The sequence below is a fragment of the Homarus americanus genome, unplaced genomic scaffold (assembly GCF_018991925.1).
Source record: "Homarus americanus isolate GMGI-L3 unplaced genomic scaffold, GMGI_Hamer_2.0 scaffold25483, whole genome shotgun sequence".
Taxonomy (NCBI): domain Eukaryota; kingdom Metazoa; phylum Arthropoda; class Malacostraca; order Decapoda; family Nephropidae; genus Homarus; species Homarus americanus.
The window spans coordinates 3,226,366-3,249,266 of NW_024726235.1; the positions used below are offsets into that span (position 1 = coordinate 3,226,366).

The following is a 22,901-nucleotide window of genomic DNA, read 5'->3' on the forward strand; positions in this document are numbered from 1 at the left end:
TGCTTTGTGTTGTGTCGTGTCGCGTTGCGTTGCTTTCTGTAGCATACTTCTATTCTAAGTAGTCTCTGTGTTGTACCATTTCCTTTGATGGGTTTCTGAAGGGGGCGTGTTTAGCGTAAATTCTACACAAAGAAACTCTCTTCCGCGTCTACAGCTCATTGACTTTCGTTTTCTAAGGTTTCTACGCTAACAAAATTTCCGCCTGGACTTGACAGATGAGGATTTATTTATTTTTATTTTTTTTTGGGGGTGGTTGACAGAGGTTTAAATTTAGGATACTTTTTAATTTAAGGGGTCATGTCAGAGAGGTTCAAAATTGGAAGGACTCTATTTTACGTGGTTTTATCAGAATCCCTTATTTTTACCCAAATACTCTTACAATCACATTAGAATCCCTTAGAATCCCTTATTTTTACCCAAATCCTCTTACAATCACATTAGAATCCTTACTTTACACCCGAATCCTCCCCCAAATAACGCGGGAAAATGCACCGAGTACCGAGAGTAATGGAAACCTCAATAACGCGGCGACGCCCTACAATGAGACTATCAACTTGGCCTGCCTGACGTGTATTACAGGCCGGGGGTGTCGTCCTGTACACACACACACACACACAGACGGGGGGGGTGGGTGGGACTCTTGTGTTATTTCTCTCTCTCTCTCTCTCTCTCTCTCTCTCTCTCGTACGTGGTGAAACTTGTCGTCAGTAGATTTATGTTTCAGTTCTTTAGGGATTTTTTTCGTTGTTGAAACTTGTTTATTTTGTGGGTGTTTCAGTTGTTTCAGTTCATAGGTAATACTGGGTTGATTTTTCTCGAGGGTGAAACTTGGATATTAGTATTCCAAGTTTTATGTCATTGTGAACGAAACTTAGTTGTGATTGGCCATTTGTGATGAAACTTAGTTGTGATTGGCCAGTGTGTGTATAAAATTTGACAGTTTGTCTATCGTTCGTGAAGACCAAAATAAGATGCCTTTGAAAATACAAGGAAATTATTCACTTTGATCGTAATTAAAAGAAATCTGACCAACATTTTCCGGAAATTTATTTAATTGCTTGTTAATATTTTTTTTCATAAATAGAAGTAAACAAAACAAACACGTTATATCTGGACTTTAGATTTAATTTGTTTCTTATTTTTTTTCTGTTATTACCGTCACGTGATCCAGTACAGAGCGTTACAGAATAGAATCACCGGCCTCCCTCGTACCCCCCGCCCTGCTTTGCCTCCCGCCCTGCACCCCCCTCTGCCCCCACCTACCCCCCTCTGCCCCCCACCTACCCCCTCCATCATTTACATAAACCAGTTCACGGTGTACAAGTTTAACACATCACCCTAACATATCACCCTTGTTCTGGCTCCTGACGTGGAGGAAGTGTTGCTGATAACGTCATGGGGAGGGTGAGAAGAGGTCGTGTCTGACAGTGATGGTGACCAGGAACCTGTGGACATCCTTCACCAGGCGACTCGCGACACGACACGCGACACAACTCACGGCACGACTCACGTATCCTCCACACCGCCGTCCGTCTATACAGGAGAATACAGCCAAGTTATTACCTCTCCGTCAGCTGAAGTGTTATACAGAGTTATACAGGAGCATCACTGACTCACCCGCGCTGTTGGGAAGTTACTCAGTGTTGACGAGATAAAGATGCCCTATCATCATGTGCTCAGGGATGTAGCGCGCGCGCACACACACACATACACACACACACACACACACACACACACACACACATATGTACGTTGCTTTAGTTAAGGTAAGCGCAGTTTCATGAGGTCGACACCCAGAACAGCTGTCGAACTTGGTGATAATTAAACCCAAATGGAAGTCCGAGCACTGGGCCTGTCGAGCCAGCTGTAGTTGTACCCAATATTCTCATGTTGGTGTATCAGCCAGACGACATCCTCAATTTAGAGATTGTAAAGCTACTCTGGTGCTGTAGAAGGAGACGTCATGTACTCGGTGACATTTTCTTGGTGAGCGTCAGAGTGAATGTCATGCACACGGAACTAGCTGCCGTCAGTCGCTTCAAATTTTGATGAGTACAGTATATATTTACCTCCCGGAACCGGTGAGGTGAGGTACGTCGTCCACATTTACACCAACAGCGGAGCAGTGTGTTCAAGTTTAAACAACTGTGGTCCATCTGCTGCTGCTGTCAACAGAAAATGTTTTAGGTGACACTGCCTGCTGCTGCAAAGGTCAGGGAGACACGAGGCTGCCAACAACTCACACTCCATGAAGGTAAATTATCTCTGTAAAATCAAACTGGCATCCCACTGAATTATTACCCTTGAAATATCATTCGAGGTAACCACCTGTGGTGGTATGACAGCCACATTCACGTTATTACAGAGATGCTGGAGACAGTGTCGACACTCACTATGTTGCCTGTCACTGGTACACGCGGCTGTTTTAACGTCTTATGTACACGTAAGGTAAACGTACCTGTACCTCTGCCATATTACTAGTACCTTCGATACCAGGATGGCGGAGGTGACATCCAAAGCTCCAGATTATGATTCCATGTACATAAAGATGTCTATCACATCTATATGCGAAACACGAACTTATAACTTGGCAGTTTTTATTGCTCGCGTCCGTAAAAAGTGGATATAAAAATATTTTACTGCCTCCGGCGCTGGCGTTTACACCTGACAACCGGAGACTTGTGTGTCCCAGATTTAAAGCAAAGCCGTGGTGATGGTGTTGCTGGGGGACTGCCCATAAAGGAACGTCGGAAAAATTTGGAAAAGACTTTGAGGGAAGGAGAACCGTACGCCAGGAACCCACAGTGGCAGCAGATGGTGTAGGTCTATCCTGAAGGAGTTAGATGAACACCTCAGGGGTAGAGTCGACAAGATAAAAGGCAGGAGTAATAACGACTAGGGAAAAGTGAGCTTTAAATATATGTGATAAAAAGAGTACTTCAGGAGACATGAGAAGGAGGAGGGGGAAGGAAGGAGGTATTAGATAGAGTGGGGTAGGGAGTGGATGTACAATACAGTATATACCCGTCTGTTTCTAATAACATATACCTGTCTCCGTCAGTCTGTCTACATACATATATCATACACTCGAATAAAGTTGTTGTTGTTTTGGGGGAGGAAGGATTCGTGTTTAAATTCAAAATATTTTCACCAACTTATTCCTACAGTAAGTTGACGTTATTGCTGAGGTCCCATAACACCATCCATATATCCCACCCCCCCTCCCAAGTGTGCTCAGTTCTGTTTTGTTTTCTCGCTCTCACGTTCAGGTTAGATTAGGTTAGGGTGGTGGAGGTTCGTCAGGCCACAGGATTTGTCACCAGGGGAAGCACAATTAACTATAAATTAGGCGACGTTGGAAATCGGAACTGAGAATTAAGCGACTTTTTTTACCTCACAATTATACGTGTTGTCATTTCCCGGTGGACCCAAACAACCGTTGCTGTTATCCGCCGCTAACATTAAAACTGGTGGGGTAGTTTTTTTTGTTTTTGGGGGTATAAAAACTGACGTAGGAACATGTCATCGAATCCTAAATAATCCACAATTTACCTTACCTTACCAACCCTACCCTACCCTACCCTAGCTTAAGAAAATACCTTATATCTCACTATTAAAGTTAAATCATGAGAAATATTTTAGCGTCGTATCCCCGTAAATAAACAAACAAACCAAAGCCTTATGGTGTAGTAACTCGAGAAACTTTTAAAATACACAGTTAAATTATTCTCATTAATATTTTCACAACGTTGCCTAATTTCAACTTATTCGAATCCTAAACATAGAAATGATTTAATTAGTCCACATAATATATTAAGATCGTGTAGAAGGACTTGGGCAAAAATCTGCGAGTATAAAACGAATTATTTTTTACCATCGTTTATTATAATTACTTCAATAAGAAACAAAAATTAAATATTACAATTTTAAGCATCATATTAATAAGCTGAAATATCACCCGGACAGTACCTCCCTCCCTGAGACTTCCCGTGGAACCTAGAGACGAACTATAGCAGCTAGCAATAGTAAACATCTTCACTTAACGGGAAAAACCTACATCAGTCAAGTCGGTAAAGGAGAGGTATTTATCGATCTTGGAACGCGCTAAGAATCTCTACAGTTTACCGCCTCACCACATACTGTCATTACGTGCAGGGAGGAAGTTGTTAAGGACAGATGTATTGGTAAATGATGCTGAGGTCTAATCACAGGAGGTTGGTTAGTGAGCCACAACGAGTAAGAGTGGTTGTTGATACGTTGTGTGGTTATGTGGTGGAAAATGGTGGTAGTCGTAGTAGTTGTTGTTGTCATTATTGATGCTGTTATTATTATTATTATCATTATTATTATTATTATTATTATTATTATATTATATTTTATTTTTATGGTGTCTCAGAGTAGGTCATAACCTTTACGTTTATGATCCTTCCTTCCTTCCTTCCTTCCTTCCTTCCTTCCTTCCTTCCTTCCTTCCTTCCTTCCTTCCTTAATTTAGCCTGAATAATTAATTAATAAGGCCAATTTATATTCTCACTCTTATACATATAATTATACTGAGCACTAATGTATTACAGTTTTAGTATAATAATTACAATGGGTTTTATAGTACAGTGTTTTAACTTTTTTAAGGCTTTTTTTTTAAGTTACAACAGCTTGACGGTAAGACATTGAGTAGAGACAGGGAGAGACAGAAGACGCCGTAAGACATAAGCAGACAGATAGACGGTGAGTGAGTTGTTGATGTGTAAAATAGGATAAGACAGACAGACAGACAGACAGACAGACAGAAAAAAACAGGAGAGGAAAAAGACATAACAGAGACGAGAACGGACTCACGTAATCCACGATCAACTTGAGAAATTAATGGTGGTGAAACGTGTGATGTAGTGTGGACCTGTTGTGTCTGTCTGTCTGTCTGTCTGTCTGGCTAAGATGAGGTTAGGTTGAGTGTGTGTGGTAAGTGAGTGTGTGGTAGGTGAGTGTGTGGTAGGTGAGTGTGTGGTAGGTGAGTATGTGTGGTAGTGAGGAGGGTGCGTGGTGTTGGGTAGAGTGTGTGGTGAGGAAGATAAGGAGAAGGAGGGAAGGAGAAGGGGACAGGAAGGCAGGAGAAGGGGGAGAAAGGTAAAAGAAGGGGGGAAGGAGGGAATAACAAGGACTAATAAAGGGAAGGAAAAAAAAGTTGGGGCTAAGAAGAGGGAAGGAGGAAAAGAGACGAGAACAAAAGAAGAGGACAAGAAAAGAAAGGGGAGGGAAGGGGCGGGAGAGAAAGAAAACAGGAATGGCACAAGAGGAAGAAGTAAGAACAAGGTCAGAAAAGTGGAGGAGGCAGCGTTATCGAAGTGCCTCGTTACTCTGCGGTAAGTGGCACCAGTGACGGCACGGGGTTCTGCAGTTCCCGCCACTTACACAACAAACCTAATTCTCCGTGATACTTTCCGTGTACGCTAGGTTACGTTAGATTACGTTAGGCTACGTTAGGTTAGGTTAGGGCGTTTAAGAGCGGCAGAGTGACCCGAGAGTTAACTGGTTTGTGTTTTAGTGGTGCGGATACTGGGGTGGGTGGTGGATGAGGGTACTTGAGTGAAGGAAAGGTGGATGTGGGTAATAGGTTGGGTGGTGGGTGGGTATTTGAGTGTGGGGAAGGCGTGTTTGGGGAGGATGGGTGCGGGTATTTGGGTCTAGGGAGAGTGTGTGCGGGTACTTTGGGGGTGGGGATGGTGTGGCTACGTTTACCGACCTCTGTGATGACCCTTCTTCTTTACCTGTCATAACCTCCTACTCATCACTCCGGAAAATCTCTAATTGACTTGACTTTCACTATCCCTCCCTCCCTCCCTCCCTCCCTCCCTCCCTCCTTCCTTCCTTCCTTCCTCCTTCCTTCCCAATCCCCCCCCCTAAGATGTATCCTAAGATCTATACCTACAAGATGGCTGACCACGTAATTGATTATGGGAGTTGTGACGTCAATGCAAACTAAGAATTAGTGGATAGAACACACAACCGTTATGAGATGGGTAAAAAATTCAACTAAAATAAAAATTAATTAAAATCTCCATCATAGTTAAAGATATGTTTGAGTTCGAGGCTAACTACAGAAATCATTTAGTCATGTAGTCCCCGACATGAATATAAACAGACCATGCCAACGTGTTTTGTATAATATTTTTAACATTATATTCGTAGGATTAGCCTTGTATTTTTTGTTTCTACGATGCTGATATTATTTGGAACCTAATTAGTAAAACGAATAGTCAATGAAGATATCGCAAAACAGTATACAAATATTCTCAGTTTGCATTGACGTCACAACATCCATAATCCATTGAGCGGTCCACCATCTTGTAATGTATAGACCCCCCTCCCCACTTCTCCATCCCCCCCATTCCTCCTGTCTCCTCCCCTCCATCCCCTCTTCCATTCTCCCATCACCTCCATCCTCCTACCCCCTTCCAACACCCTCCCACCTCCCCCCTCCCACCCCCCCTCCACCCCTCCCACCCCCCCTCCCACACAACAAAATTTTCCCGGGTGGAGTTATTATCAAACTTGGCCTAGAGGAATTGGTTCTTTTGGCCGCCTTTAATACCTTCAAACTTGGCTAATACAAATTCAATTAAAATTTTGCCTAATTGTCCATATTTGTGGGAGAAGTTTTGTTAAGGTTACTCACCCCCTTCTCTCCCTTCTCCTCTCCCATACCATTCTCTCCTCCCTTCCCTGTCCTCCTCTCCCCTTCTAATCCCCATCCCCTCCCATCCCATCTTCTCCTCCCTTCCCCTTTCCTACCCTTTCCTCTCTCCCCTTTTCCTTCTCTCCCTCCCCCTTTCCTTCCCTCCCTCCCTCCCTTCCCTCCCCTCCTCCCCTCCCCCTCCCCCTCCTTCCCTCCCCTCCCCCCTTTCCTTCCCTCCCTCCTCCCCTTCCCCCCCCCCTTCCCTTCCCTCCCCCTTCCTCTCCCTCCTTCCTCCCCTCCCTCCTCCCCCTTCCTCCTCCACCTGACTAACGTGAAGGTGATAGTGGTTTTCTGTGTTCTGCCTGGGTGTGGCTGTATGTCTAGTTGGACGGTATGATTCTGTCTGTCTGTCTATCTGTCTGTCTGTCTGTCTGTCTCTGTCTGTCTGTCTGTCTGTCTGTCTGTCTAGATTAAAAAATTCTTACAAACACAAAATACTTTATTAACGATCTGATATAAATTATAAAAGCAATTACGTTTTGAAACTACATTTATATCGAGGGAAAAAATCATATAATAACGACAGTATGATTTTAAATTAAGTTTTAAGAAGAGGAAGAATTAAATGAAGGTCGAGATAAGTATTGAAACGCTATATGAAGGTCGACCTTGAGGGTTGGAGAGGAATAAGTTGATATCTTCCTCAGCTTCTTGAGAAATACTGGAGGCAGCCACTGTGAATACGTTCTCAGAATTTCTCAGCTCTCTTGGTTGTTGATGCTGGGAGGGTTGAGAGCTGCAGTGTGTGTGTGTGTGTGTGAGAGAGAGAGAGAGAGAGAGAGAGAGAGAGAGAGAGAGAGAGAGAGAGAGAACACACACACCTACCTTTATCGAAATTCATCTCCAAAGGCTTCAATTGCACCCGAAAAATCGCCTGGAGAATGAAAGTCCTTGAGAATCCCGTAGGATCTGTTGGTATCCTCACGCTCCGGTGCCGAATCCTCCTAAAATGACACAGGCATAGACAGACACACAAGAGGCGTATATCATCATCAGCAGCTGTGGGCTTGCTTATCACCCCCTGCTCTCTCTCCCTCACCCCCTCCCTCCCTCACTCTCTCCTCCACCCCTCTCCTCTCCCTCACCCCCTCACCCCTCTCTCCTCTCTCTCTCCCTCACCCCTCTCTCCTCTCTCCTCTCTCAGCCCCTTCCTACAATTTCGAATTTAAATTGTGATTTTCCCTCGAGTATGCTTCGTTCATCGACCCTTACCTGCGGCACTCACAGGTGTCAGTCTGCTCTCTCTCTCTCTCTCTCTCTCTCTCTCTCTCTCGTTTTCGTTATTTCTATCTTATTTATCACATCCCTGTCTTCCCTTGTCATTTCCTTATCATTTTTCTCCAATTTCATGACATTAGGAATATTATCGAAATAGGGCTTTTATCTGACTCTACCCAGTCCTTGTTCAGTCGTCTCTCGTCGCCTGGCCCATAGATTGAGAGGCGGGTGAGTGTCTGTCCTTATTTAAACTCGTGTTCATCACTTCATTGTCCTTTTTTACGTCCTTGTCCTTGTAGAAATATGTGACTCGAGCATCTGATGGCTTTGTCGGCTGTCTGTGGTGAAATTGTTTTATTGTTTACTCTTGTTATATACGATGGTCACCCCTACACCATTACCTTATGCTAATTAGTGCTCTACCTTTCCTTCACCTCTATACCCCTGAGTATTACCCTGACATGAACTTGACCTCTCATCTCTTCGTCCCCAGGTCACTCGCGGCAGGGCCTCAAGTGTCGTATGTGCAAGACGAACGTACACACTGAGTGCCAGGACCAGGTGGGCAAGTGCCAACCCAAGTCCCGCCTCTTGCGACGCCAACGCTCCACCTCCGAGATCGAGACGAAACAGCTCGAAGGAGGCGAAGAAGATAGTGAGTATTGGGGTCTTTGTTTTGTATCTCAATTTATTCTTAGAAAAATATATGGTTATTTATACATTTATTAATACTGTGAAGGGGTATTTTATAGTGTTGATTAATTAGTGTGTCTTCCTAGTGTTTATATTAATTATTAGGGAACGTTGGCCCGGTGTGTGTGTGTTTGTGTGTGTGTTTAAGTGAACATGAGGGGTGTGTAGGGGTGGCTGGCAACAGGTAAGGTCCAGGACGTTGGTTATACGTCACTATGACCTTCTACCTGTGCCATATAGCCTCACCCCTCTGCTTCTCCTCCTCCTCCGGGCCTCTTGTTCTCTCCCTTAAATTCTCTTTCTCATCAACTTTTCCTTCCAGAGGCTAAACAAAAAATTATCAAACTAAACTTAATTCTCACCCACATATATTAAAGCTATACCAGTCTAACAAGCGTCACTTATGGCACTGCAGAGTATAGATGGCGTCAGTGTCCCCCTTAATCACTGCCTCATGAGTCTGTGCTCCTCAGTAACAATAAACTAGACACATTATATTGCTGTTGAAATATTTCCATCATACATTTATTAATAGTGTTGATTTTGACCCAACTAGTAGAGTGATCATTTTACCTGTAAGCTGCACTAAGTGTGTGTGTGTGTAAGGCGAAGAGGGTGCGTGTGCGTGTGTCCCCAGCAGGCCAAATATCTTCACTACAGGTGTTAGTGCACCAGCACCTGCTCCAACAAGTGTGCCATAATGGACACAAAATTATCACCGTCCGGTTCCCACGAATAAGACTAAGAAACGAAAAACAAACAAATAAATGAATAAATAAATAAATACATCGATAATCCTAACAATAATTCTAAATGTAATAAAATATCCAATTCTCATTTGACGGATCACCTGCTGAAGCTAATAATACTCATCAATGTAAACCAGAACTGTCAGTCTTTCCTACCAAGAGCTATATTTGGCCCTCAGTACAGACAAACATATTATAGATATATATTTATTCTCAGCTGTAGATCTCCTGAAACATCTTTAGAGCGATAGAAGTGTTCTGCATGACATGTCAAAGGGAAGAATCTAATGTACCGTGTTAAGACTTACCTGTTATAACACTTCCCAGGTGAGACCGGCACTCCTGTGAACACCTCTATATATAGTTCACACGGTCCAGGACTCACGTTATCACCTCCTGTCTCTGTTATATTGACCTTTATTCTACACCTGTATTATTATTATTCTTTTGTATGTGTTTTTATGTTCGTATTTTTTTCCCTTGTAATACCGAGTTAGATGTGGTGTTATCTTTTGAACCACAAGTTTTAAGACCCCCTTCCCTCCATTCCTCAATTTTAAGACTACTCCCCTTCCTCCCCCACTCATTACCCCGTCAAGACCATTACTACACCACCTTATTAAGACCCCCACCCCTTCAATGTTTCTTTATTTTAGACCACCCCTCCCTCCCCCCTTTTTACCCCCCCTCTCCCCTCTTTTGAATGCCCTCCTCCTCCTCTCCCCTCTCTTCACCCCCCCCTCTTTTGGCCCTCCCCCTTCACCGTGAGACCTGTACTGTCTTAAGACGTTCCTAGTTAAGAGTTCTCCTCTTACAGTGTGGCCTCTCAGTACCTCCAGGACCGTGATCTCTCGACCCTCTGGTTAGTCCACCACACAAGCTATAACAACAGCCACTCGTGCTCGTGACCACCTAACAGCCGCACTTGTATTCTAATTATTTTTCTTTGGTTGGGATGTTCTCTTAATGGTACGGGAGACTTTTTCCTCAAGACGGCTGGGGATGGTCTCAGACAGCACGGATAATGATTGTGTCTGGCGGTGGTGATGTTTGCCTTCAGCGTGTTAACTTGTGTGTGTGTGTGACAGCACGCGAGCTGCCTCTGGGTACCACAAGTTCATAACAGCATCAGTTTTCTCTTCAATAAGAATGAGGCCATTTTTTTTATTTATTTATTTTTTTTTTGCCTGACGCTAACGAATAGGCTAAGTTGAGTGTGGTGACCTAACATGTGTAATGACTGTACGAGGCACTAATGCATGGCCGGCCGTTTGGCACACACACACACACACACACACACACACACACACACACACACACACACACACACACACACACACACACACACACTAGTCACTCCAGAGGGCCACACCATCAGCCCTCCATATGTGAAGTTGGTTCAAGTTAATGCTCATAAATCCTCTTCTTTTCATTATATTTATTACCCTAAAATACATCCTGACACATGCAGTATGACCCTGTGACCTGCCTGTATGATCGACGCCACACACAAGGCCACAGCAGCGGTGTTGGCCTCAAAAATCAACACCTACACCTCCCTTCACCTTCAGAAACACACACACACACACACACACATCATTGGTGACACCCGTGACACAGGTATTGGAAGACCTGGGACAAGAGAGGAACTCGTTTGGGGAACAAGAGAGGAACTAGTGTGAGGAACAAGAGAGGAACTAGTGTGAGGAACAAGAGAGGAACTAGTGTGAGGAACAAGAGAGGAACTAGTGTGAGGAACAAGAGAGGAACTAGTGTGAGGACAAGAGAGGAACTAGTGTGAGGAACAAGAGAGGAACTAGTGTGAGAAACAAGAGAGGAACTAGTGTGAGGAACAAGAGAGGAACTAGTGTGAGGAACAAGAGAGGAACTAGTGTGAGGAACAAGAGAGGAACTAGTGTGAGGAACAAGAGAGGAACTAGTGTGAGTAACAAGAGAGGAACTAGTGTGAGGAACAAGAGAGGAACTAGTGTGAGGAACAAGAGAGGAACTAGTGTGAGGAACAGGAGAGGAACTAGTGTGGGGAACAAGAGAGGAACTAGTGTGAGGAACAAGAGATAGGAAGTAGTGTGTGGAACAAGAGAGGAACTAGTGTGGGGAACAAGAGAGGAACTAGTGTGTGGAACAAGAGAGGAACTAGTGTGTGGAGGGTACTGGGTGAGGTCTAGGATTTTTCACCCCTTCACTTGATTGTCTGTTCACAGTGGGGGAGGCTGGGGAGATGGAGGAAGGGAAGGCTGAGAGGGGTGTTTAGTTGCCATCAGTGTCGGTCAGTGTCACACGGTGTCATCCTGCCACCAGATGACATTAGAACACAGAGGCGGGTCCACGACAATGCCTCCCTCCTTTTCACGCCAATGAACCACAACACAGGGAACACTAAGTACAACATAATGATATACAACAACCTTAACACAACAACGTCACGAGCGAGTAGGCAGAGAACACCGCTTCTGTGGCTTCTCTTGCAGGACGTCACACAATCCCTTACAGCCTTATATAAACCCTAGCAGAGCCCTGTCAGCCTACAGAGCCTTACACAGGTCTACCTGCAGAGCCCTATACAGAACCCTAAGCCCAGCAGAGCCCTTACGTAAAGTTCTCCACTCCCTACAAAGCCCAGAGCATCAGGTGTAACATGGTGCCCCGTCTCTTGCAGCGGACCCCACTGTCTTCAGCTCTCTAATCGCCAGCCAGCCGTCAAGGCGAGGCGCTGAGCCGCCTTCTCCCAGTGCGACTACCGAGATCCAAATAGGTACTTAGGGTCCTTGTTGGGCAGATGGAGATGTCCCGCGTCCAAGATCCCTTAGGGAGTCTTCATGGGGCCCTCAGGGAGCCCCAACTCGTAAAATGCCGCGCGCACAAGAGTCTAGTTTAGCCTGTGCATATATGCAGTTATTTTGGTCTTTAGTGTGGTACTCCGTCAGTCTCTTAGATTTAGTTGAATTTTGTTTCTTTTTAGTTTTAGCTCCTCAAGTGCGAGCGTGTGGTAGCCCCTATAGACGGTGTTTGTCGTGCTCCGTGTTCTATATAGTCGTGAGACGTCTTATAAGTGTACTGTATATTAACAAACACACTTGGTGTTCATTTCTTGTCCACCTGAGTTGATGTGGATCAGATTAGACTGTTTGTTTTCGTAGATCTTGAATAACCTTTGACGGAGTATCGTAGAGACTCTCGGGACGATTAATAGTGTTTATAAGTAAACCTTTTAAGTTGTAGAGATCCAATTGGCCAGTCAGAGTGCTAAACTAGACTCACTTGATCCCGGGAGGAGCAGTGCCTCCCGTCCGTGTCTTGTGCCCTGCATGCCCTCCACCCTTGGCTGAGCCGAGTCTACCAGTCGATTCGTCATTGCCAGGAAACCGTGTGTGCTAAAACAAACCCTCGGTTGTGATGTAACGAAAAGAAAAAAAAGGCGTCATTATCTTGTTATGTGAACACAGTTGTAGAGCCACAACGGCCGGAGTCGAGCCAAGGATTGACGGGTTGGTTTTATGACACATGTGCTTCTACCAGGCGAGAGAACCCGTCCATGTTCACAACATACAACTTCAGTATTCAGTATTTCTCGTAGATAATTTTGTAATCGGTAGCGTTCACAGTTTTTTCGAGAGAGACAGGAAACCGAAGGTGAATTTTCAAGCCTCTGTTTTTCTCCCAGTGTCTCACACATCCAGGGGCGAGATATTTTAGCTCCTGGTGTTGAAGCGCAAGGAAACCTTTTAGTGTAGCGTTAGCTGCCACTTCCGGTGAGCTGTGAGCATTTCCCATGGAGGGCAGATTTTGTTTTTGCCTCGTGTGTAGCGCACTACAACATTTTAGACTAGAGTAGGTTGTAGCGGGCGGGGCCGTGTCTTGTCCAGGGCATATCAGCGTGTGGGCAGCCCGCCTCACCCCACACCCGCCCGTCTTGCAGGCTCCTCCTGTGCACTCCCTCCCACCCTCCCCGCTCTCCTCCCATTAGCTATCTGACTGCTGAATGCTTTCCTTCGTGCTAGAGTGTTTTATATATATCTAGTGTCCGGATATTCTACGTTTTAATAAGTGAGTGAAGTATTGTGGTCACCTGAGTAGTTGTCACTAACATACGGATAAGTTAAGTCTTTAATCTCAATTGTTTCTGGTCACTTGTAAGACGAAACTGAGAACGTTGAGTGTATTAGCTCTCCCTGACCTCTGGGGGACTCAGCCTCCCGACACCCACACCTGGGGTCACCTGCACCCCCTCTCACACCCACACCTGGGGTCACCTGCACCCCCTCTCACACCCACACCTGGGGTCACCTGCACCCCCTCTCACACCCACACCCTGGGGAACACCTGCACCCTTTCTCACACCCATACTTAGGGTCACCTACACCCTCTGTCACACCCGCACCCTTGGGAACACCTGCACATCCTCTGACACCCACACCCTGGGGAACACCTACACCCTCTCTCACACCCTATGGGGGGAACACATTGGCACCTTAATGGCACATTCTCACAGCACCCACATCCTGGGGGGAGGGGGGACAGCGACGCCCCCGGAGCAGGTATTGGTCAGGTGCCCCGGGGGCCACACACTAACTCCTCCGCCCGTTGTGTTGTTATAGACAAGACAGACAAGACGGAGGAGGTGGACCTCATATACCAGGTGCTGAAACAAGCGGGGGACCTGGGTGGGCGCCGCAGTACTCACGGCTCGGTGGAGCGTGACTTGGGTCGCGAGATGGGTCGTGACCTGGGGGGGTCGGCGGCCTCCTCGGGGTCCGGCAGCGCTACGTCCCTCCACCGGCGTTACCCACGACCCACTAACACCGGCTCCACCCTCACCGTCAACCCCGCCCCCGTCGCCTCCTGTTCAGGTACTAACACACTAACCATACTAACTCTCTCTCCTCTCTCTCCTCTTACTCCTCTGATAACTTAAACTTTTGCCATATTTTCAGTATTATTCTAATCTGATAAAACTCGCTGTCAATAGTTTAGACATTTATGAATTATCAAAAACAAATTACAGTCCAATATGACGCATAATAGAGGTATATAACATTACCCATAATGGTGTTTATCCTATACTCTACTTAAGAATAAATGTCTAAACTGTTAGTAAACCTGTATTACCTTTTCTCCTCAAAGATTAACTTTATATGGATACCATTTTGAACACTTGCTGAGATAAGATGGACGTGTGTCTACCTGTCTCACCTTGCTCATGATCTACTGCCCGTAACTTATTTATTCACTTCATTATGTATCACAAATTATAGAGAGTCTACCTGATAGAACAATTTTATTAACATATGACTTAAAATTCTTCTCTTGTATTGACGAGTTTTTTTCCAGAACAAGTACAGTAGTTTGTGTAGAGCTGCTCACAGTGCCTGGCAGGTAGTGTACACCTCAGTGCTTTAATTAGTGTACAGTATATAGTTGTGTTGAGGACAATATAAACACACTGTTATGTCTTCCCTGTAACTGCGGGAATTGTGAGAAGTTTAGTGGTGGGAATTTGATTAACCAAGACAGTGGATAAAGGAAAATGAGAATCGCTAAGACACAGGCGATTAAGGGGTAGAGGTTAGTATAGCAAACAGGTAATTGGTAACACTGTCATGTATTCTTCACAATTATGTCATGGTGGATCAAACTTTCTTATCCATCCATTTTTTTTATTACTTCCATATATTGTTTTTATACGTACAGTCACTCACAAAACTCCTGACGCCTCTCCTGAACCACGAACCTGGAAAATCAGACTCGTGAACCCGAAGCAGTAAACATTGATGCATTATTCTATTCATAAATGCTTCGGATTCACGAATCTGAATCTCTTGCCGGGTTCGTGGTTCAAGAGGAGAGGCGACAGGAGTCTTGTGGGTGACCGTACATATGTAAACAAACACACGAGCTGGACGGCCCGTTTAGGCGCACGAGCCCCGCAAAGTTGGCGGCCAAAACAGATGAATTTTTGGAACCTCTTTTTTGTACAAGTGTTTAGATGTGTTTGGTCTCTTTTGTGTAGACCAACCCACCTAGCTTAAGCCTCTTGAGTACGGTGATTTAATTCTTCTTGAGTTTGGTGATTTAATTCTTCTTGAGTACAATGACGTAACCTCTTGAGTACGATGACTTAACCTCTTGAGTACAATGACTTAACCTCTTGCGTACGATGACATAACCTCTTGAGTACAATGACTTAATCTCTTGAGTACATTGACAGCCTCTAGAGTACAATGAATTATCCCTGTGAATACGATGACTGAATCCCCTCCAAACACACTCATCGTACTCAAGGCGCCATGTAATCGTCTTCAAAGGGGTTACAGCATCATACTCAAGGGATTAAGACATTGTACCTTAGGTTGTTATGTCACATCATACTCAAGGGGTTAATATATGTTACTCATTGGTTTAATTCATTGTACTCAGGAAGGGGCTGTCATCGTACTCAAAAGGTTAAAATATTTCGCTTACTGTGTTAATTCATTGTACTCAGGGGCTATCATCGTACTCAAGAGGTTAATATATCTCATTTACTGTATCAATTCATTATACTCAGGAGATTATTGTCATCGTACTCAATATTTTACACACTCAATGTACTCAGGAAGAGGTTCTCATCGTGCTCAAAAAAAGTGAATTAACATTGACATAAAGGATGATTACAGGGAAAAAAAAAAAAGTTACATTTTTTTTATATATAGGACATAACAAAAGACTTAATCATCCCATCATATTTATTAGTAAGACTTTTTTTTAAGTCTTTTCATCTCCTTAAGATATTCTCGTGAGTGAAACCCTCAGACTACGATAACCTTTTGGTAAGTCTTATATCAAACTTCAATTTTTTTTTTTGTTCAATGTGATTTTTTTGTTGTTGTTTTTTTTAAAGTAGATTGTGAAACTTGCTTTATGTAACTGATGGCTTCAAGTGTCACCCCCACAACCCCTCCCCTCCCCCACACACACAAAATACCCCTCCCCCATACACAACCCCTCCCCTCCCCCCTCCCAAAAGAAGAAGAAGAAGAAGGAGATGTAAGTTAAGTTATTCCGTAAGAATATGTTTGAGAAGAGAAGTATTATATGTGTGGGGGGGGGCGAGGGGGAGGTTGTGTATGGGGGGGAGGGGTATTTTTTGTGTGTGTGGGGGAGGGGGGGTGGGGGTATGATTCTTTAGCGACTGTTGAGACGTTCACAGTAAGTGGAAATTGGTTTGGTGTGGTGGTTTACAACTAACAGGCAAAAGGAGACACTATAAGAGGACTGTTTTCTCTCTCTCTCTCTCTCTCTCTCTCTCTCTCTCCACCTTCCCTCTGTGTCGTCTCCTCTGTGTTAAGACGCCGCCATTGTTTGAAGGTCTGACCACACACCTCCACCAGAACTATGTTAATCCCCGCCCCCCATGTATCGAATTGTCTGCATATGAGAACATCGTCACCACCCCACACACCATTATATATATTAATCAATGCATCTACAAGAGTAACCTGTGGTGGGTCTTCAGGTGCAACAGCGAGGTCAGATCAAAAATAAATATCTAAACTTCTCTGTGTCAGTAAGTCAGTCAGTCAGTCAAGTCAGTTAGTTAATCATGATTGTGACGCAGGTAAAAGCATCATATGGTCGAGGTGGAGTTTAATCGTAAGTGTAATGTTTGTAATGTGTGTGTGTGTGGGGGGGAGGAGGGGGGGTGTGGAGTGGAGGAGTTGTGTGGTAGGGAGATGGCTTCGTAGGTTCCGTGTCTAGTAGGTTCTGTGTCTAGTAGGTTCCTTGTCTAACAGATGTCGTAGGTAAGTTCTTCTATCATTTACGTGCTGTTCCTGTGATCGTGTTTCTCCAGGTGGTGAGGTCGTGGTCTTCCTTCTGCTTGGTATTCCTGTGATCCTTGGGTCGTGGGGGTGGTTCTATGCGGTGTTCGTGTGGTCGTGTTTACTCCCTATGTGGTGTTCGTGTGGTCGTGTTTCCCCCCTATGTAGTGTTCCTGTGGTCGTGTTTCTCCTACGTGGTGTTCCTGTGTTCCTGGGATGGTAATGGTCGTCCCGCAACCTCTCAACAGTGTGGGTCGTCCTCTTTGATCTCACTGCGAGGTCCTAAAGTGGCTCTGAAGCTTGATTATCTCGTGGTTTTACAGGGACGTGATCAATCAACGACGAGTTCCCTCACTCTAGTTATTCTTAGGCAACGGTCCTTCATACATGGCTATCTCATATATGGCCCTCACTTGTGGCCTTCTCACACATGGCCCTATTATACATGGCCCTCATTTGTGGCCTTCATACATGTCCCTGAATTGTGGCCCTCATACGTGTCCGTGAATTGTGGCCCTCTTTTACATGGCCCTCACTTGTGGCCCTCGTTATTCGTGGCAGTGACGGCCAGGTTCGTAAATGTTTCGTCCTTGCTGCTGACAGTACGAAAAATCATTGTTTAATTTTAACTCTAGTGCTAAGGAGATGCTGTAAAGGCAACATCTTTCTCTACTCGCTGCTAACACGGTTAAAGAGTCACAGTTCCCTTGCTCCCTGAGATCTCTGAGGTGTAATGACAAAACTCAGGAAAGCATTTTTGAGTGTGGTGTGTAGACGTGCACACAACACCATGGCTTGACAATATTCTGTCTCTGACTCTGCCAGGGTCAGCAGAATGCCTGAGATTAGTTTATAATCCCACTGTGAAGGGTGGGAAGGAGAGACCCCAGCAGGGAAACGGTGAGAGACTTTAAGGCGGACGCAGACGTACTGTCCTCCAGATAACCAACTGGAGAAGATTTGTTAAGGGTGTCGACCAGCTGTTGTGCCATGGTCTTATCTGCTGCTCTTGTAGAAGCACCGTTCAAAGCGGCTCTTATGTTCCCCGGGCTTTATGGTGCAGCAGTATAAGTTGTTCTTCACAGGGTATAGTGCTGAAAACTTTGTGGTTCAGCGCCATGTTGTGATGAGGTCTTGGTTCACGGTGACTGCTTCATTGTTATGGTTCTACAAACTGGGTCATTTCGGGTTAGGAGTTACAGACTACGTGACCAAATGTCATGGTGGCGGCTGTCTTGGTCCAGGGTTACAGGTCTCAGTGTATGCAAACCTGGGGCCAGGAGGTGGCCGGGCTGTGGGAGGTGTGATGTCTTAAAGCGGGGATATCCGTCCATAAGTTGTGTGTGTGGTGTGTAGCCATCTCTCACCACACACCGCTCCTCGCCTCACCCCACACACACTCGACTCCGTGTTCTTAAGCTCCTGAATCTTACACAACATACATTATACACACTGATCTGTGAATGTTTCTCTTCTTCTGTCTCTTGTTATGTTTTAAATCATATGTTGTGATGTATGTACAGGCCATGATAAACATATATAATGATCTCTTCAGCATTAGGTTAGACGTATTGGTGTTCAGTCGGGCTGATCAGGTTAAAAAAAAAAAGCAATGACTAAGTACGAGAACACTGTGACATAAGTAACTCTAAGACTGGAGGCGCTCACAAAAATTTCCAAAATGTTAGGTAAGTCACCAGCAGCAGTAGGCGGAGCAGTAGCGGCAGCAGAAGCAGGAACAGGAGCAGTAATGGTAATCAAGGATGGGAACACGGCTGCAACAATGAGGAGGAGATTATTTGGCAAGAAGAAGTCACAGTCAGAGGGGATGGATCCGCCAATACGAAACGGTACACAGAGCCGAGCCTTAGGCGGCCCTGGTCCAGTTCTGCGTTTAGTCATCCCTCCTTATTGACAGCTTGAACCCGTTTTCTTTTACATCTACTAAAGCAGTCTTTGTGACGGACATCTGGTGGTGCCGGCCCCTGGGATCACCATCACTTACTGAGTTTATCACTAAATTATATCAAAATGAGACTTGATGCTTCAAATATGTCGATTCCTACACCACATTACTTTATTTCAACCGTAATGTCATATATATCAACTAGATTAACCAATTAGATACGAAGTTAGAGCAACAGGACCACACACACAGCTACACCCTCACCTGTACCAAGAACTAAGATGGATCGCTTACCTTCCTCACCTTAACAGAGTGGACTAGAGACTCGCTTATCTAGGCCAAGGGCTTGTTTAGTGTATATGAATCACCCTGAACGAGTGATATACAGTATGTAAACCTTTATACTATATCATATCAGTTTTTATTATTATTATTTTTTTTTTTAGAATCTGTCAATGCCACTGGACAGGAAAACGTTTTATTTGTATTCGTCATTTTAATTGTTTGTCTCTGATCCCCGGTTCCTCGTGAGTTGCCGGTACAGTGTTTGTTAATAGACGCGATGCTCTACTTTAAATATTATTTGTTAAGGCGACTTATAGACCGCGTATCAAAATATTTCCTTTTATTTGGGGTGATATTTGTATACCTCATTAAACAACGGTAATTCTTGTATACATGACACCAGTTTAAAGATTCATAGTTAGCATGATATTGGTGGATTTTAGTATAACATAATCACATTTAATACCTCATGGGTTCATCTAGGTTCAAAAAATGCATCGTATCTCCTCTAAACTCTTAAAAATGACACAGAACTGGATATATTAAGGTTTACTTGACAGATTTGACTAATGTGGAAAAAATAAACAGTTTAATTCAATTTAGGAAAGACTGGCAATAGACGGACTTAAGCAAACATAAGTAATCGTTGGGTATTTGTTTTGTTTTTTTTTGGTTCGGTGATGAGTTTTACGTGGAGGTGTTAAAGAGGGTGTGGCAGATGTGAGGAACAGTAGCGCGTGGAGTAGAAGTCTCCCTCCACAACAGAAGCAGATGGTGACTCCAGAGGGCCGTATATCACCAGCTTTAACTAACCCTTATCTAGAGGTTTCTGGAAGAATTTATATTTTTTTTCCGGAGACTTTGATATCAGCCTGGCATGCTCCCCCATTACTACTACTAACTACTATTACCACCACTAACTACCACCACTAACTACCACATTACCACACCACCACCACACTCCCCTCACTTCCTAAACCCCGGGGACTCGTGTTCACCTGGTGGCATACCCCCCTCTCATTTATTTCTCTAGTTAGTACTAATTCGCAAAAAAAAATTTAATCTAAAATTGGATTTACTTTTATCCTTCCCATTGATATTTCCTGTTTAAATCACATCTATTTATAATTTTTTTTCCTAGGTTAATCCTCAGACGGGGTGGTAGTCTCAGTAGTGTTTAGTCTTCTCTATGTCTACTTACCACCTGCTCTTCTGGATAATATATACATTTTTTTTTTCCATTGATATCAGTTTTGATTTCCAGGGAGAGGAGATGTATTTGAAAACATGGCCTTTTCCGACCTGGGCGTTCCATACGTCAATGGTATCACAACTGGTACTAACGCCTCTTCCATAGCTCTTGGATGCGCTTTTACCACCCTCCATACGCTCTCTCTATTCTCACTCTTTTGCAGCTGCTGATGTCTCTATAAAAAAAAAAACTCATCTCGCCACCCGCTCTTGATTACTTAACTCTTTCTTGGTACTTGGTTAACAGTAAAGCCACAAACTGTATTTCTTTTTTCTCTTTAGGGAGTCTTGAGTTTGTTTTTTATGGGGTCTTGAGTTTGTTTCCATGGTGTTGAGTTTGTTTTAAGGGGTCTTGATTTTTAGGGGTCATGGTTTTTCAGGGGTCATGATTTTTCAGGGGTCTTGATTTTCAGACGTCTTGATTTTTTAGGGATCTTGATTTTTCAGGGGTCTTGATTTTTTTCTTTTATACGTCTTGAGTTTATGGTTTGTATTTTATCATTATTAACATGAAAGTACGGTGGATGAAATTCTTGACTGTGGAGAAGCATTATTCCTAGAAGAAAAGAGTAAGACTAAGGTGTGTGGTAGAGTAGAAAACTTATTGCGTCAAATTTATTACAATGATGTGATGGTCGACACCCACACCTTATTGTATGGTTGAGATAAAAAAAAAAATCCCTCAAACTTTCAAGGATTTCTCGTCCACACCAGTATTTTCTTTTCTTCCTTTGTTCTCTTCTCTGTTCCTGTCAGCGTTTGTCTTCTTCTCTTCTTTGTTTTTCTCTCTTTCGATCCTTCTCTTCCACATCTCTGAACTAATATATGTTTGTCTCTTTTCCTTTATTTATTTGTATATTTTTATAATTTATCTTCTTCGTTCTAATAATTATCACCCCTAACTATATAACAAGTGAGGCCCCAGACGGCTAGTCATGAGAAGCAAGTGAGTCATCATGTTGCCGGGAGTGAGGACAGGGAGGCGATGGGTCCATGCTTTTAATTTGCAGGTTTTATTAAATTTATGCATTATCCTCTCATCAGTTTTTATTTTTCTAATTATTTTTTTTTATTTACTGGTAGGCCGCTAAAACACCACCATTATTAAACAAACTGAGCTGGACTATTTGCTGTTTTTTTTTTTTATGAATCTTCTGTGACGGAGGTTGTGATGGCCCTCTTTAAAACAGTGATGACATGCACTCAACTCACTCAAAACTCAGCTCAGAAGCATTTTGTTACTGTGCTCGCCCTCACCTCCGTCCCTCTCTCTCCCTCTCTTATGGTTTGTTTGGTTCTTGACGGTGTTTTGTAGACCCTTGGATGCCTCAGTTTCCCTCTCAGTCATGAAGAAGGAAGAGGAATGCACTGTAATGTTAAGGCTTCTTTATTTTTTTCTTATATAACTCCGCTGCATTATTAGGTAACTGGGATGCCCTGACTGTGTGCGTGTGTGTGTGTGTGTCCCCTTCGTGTGTGTGTGTGAGACTTGGCTTTATGTAATGTGTATGTGATTCATTCTGTTATGCACATTAATGTCCTGTTATATATATATATATATATATATATATATATATATATATATATATAATACCAAGTGTGATATATCCAGGCAGGTTAAGAGTATATACAAAAGGAAAGATATGTACAATGTATATATCGTATTTCTTGTATATTAAGTGAGTCTGTAGTAAATATGTAGCAGTTTTGTATAGTCTCCGATCTTACTCACAGACGGACTCCAGCTACGGTACTAATCCAGCCCTCCTCTCCCCCTTCTCCCCCCCCACAATCGCTACCCTGCCTTGTTCATAGTATATCCCTCCGCCCCCTCCCACCCTATAGACCTTCCTTCCGCGACGTCTTCTGGCTTTCTAACGCGATCTGGTGAGTGCGTGGAGGGACCTAGTGCTCTGGCACGTGTGGGTGCGTGGGAATAATGTTGGGTTTAGCATCTGTATGGATTTTTTTTTTTTTAGTATTTACGTCCAAATATAATTGTTTAAGCATTTTTACCAGAAATCATTGTTTTATAGTACTATTGGTCTTAGCATTTACACGAGAAAACCCCATGTTGATTTTATAATTTACCTGAACAATATCGTTGGATTTTAGCATTTACATGAAAAAATGGTCTTTATTTGCACGAAAAATAATCCGGTTGTCGTTTTTGTATTTTCTCGAAAAAATAAAGTTGGTTTTAGTTTTTACACGGAGTTTTAGTGTTAATTTTAGCACTGACACATTTATTG

At 43.8% G+C, this 22,901-nt stretch overlaps 1 protein-coding gene across 16 annotated transcripts in view; it reads left to right on the forward strand.

Moving 5' to 3' along the window:
* LOC121865428 (SH3 and cysteine-rich domain-containing protein 3-like) overlaps positions 1–22,901 on the forward strand; it is a 253,540-nt gene that overhangs the window by 172,032 nt on the left and 58,607 nt on the right. For 11 of the 16 annotated variants that reach the window (XM_042364812.1, XM_042364814.1, XM_042364823.1 and 8 more), the window contains 4 exons: positions 8,442–8,603; positions 12,068–12,163; positions 14,007–14,258; positions 18,896–19,057. In XM_042364812.1, coding sequence (XP_042220746.1) covers positions 8,442–8,603; positions 12,068–12,163; positions 14,007–14,258; positions 18,896–19,057 — 672 coding nt within the window. Of the gene's footprint in view, positions 1–8,441; positions 8,604–12,067; positions 12,164–14,006; positions 14,259–18,895; positions 19,058–20,662; positions 20,735–22,901 lie in introns of all 16 variants that reach the window. The other 5 variants (XM_042364824.1, XM_042364826.1, XM_042364825.1 and 2 more) reach the window with 4 other exon arrangements.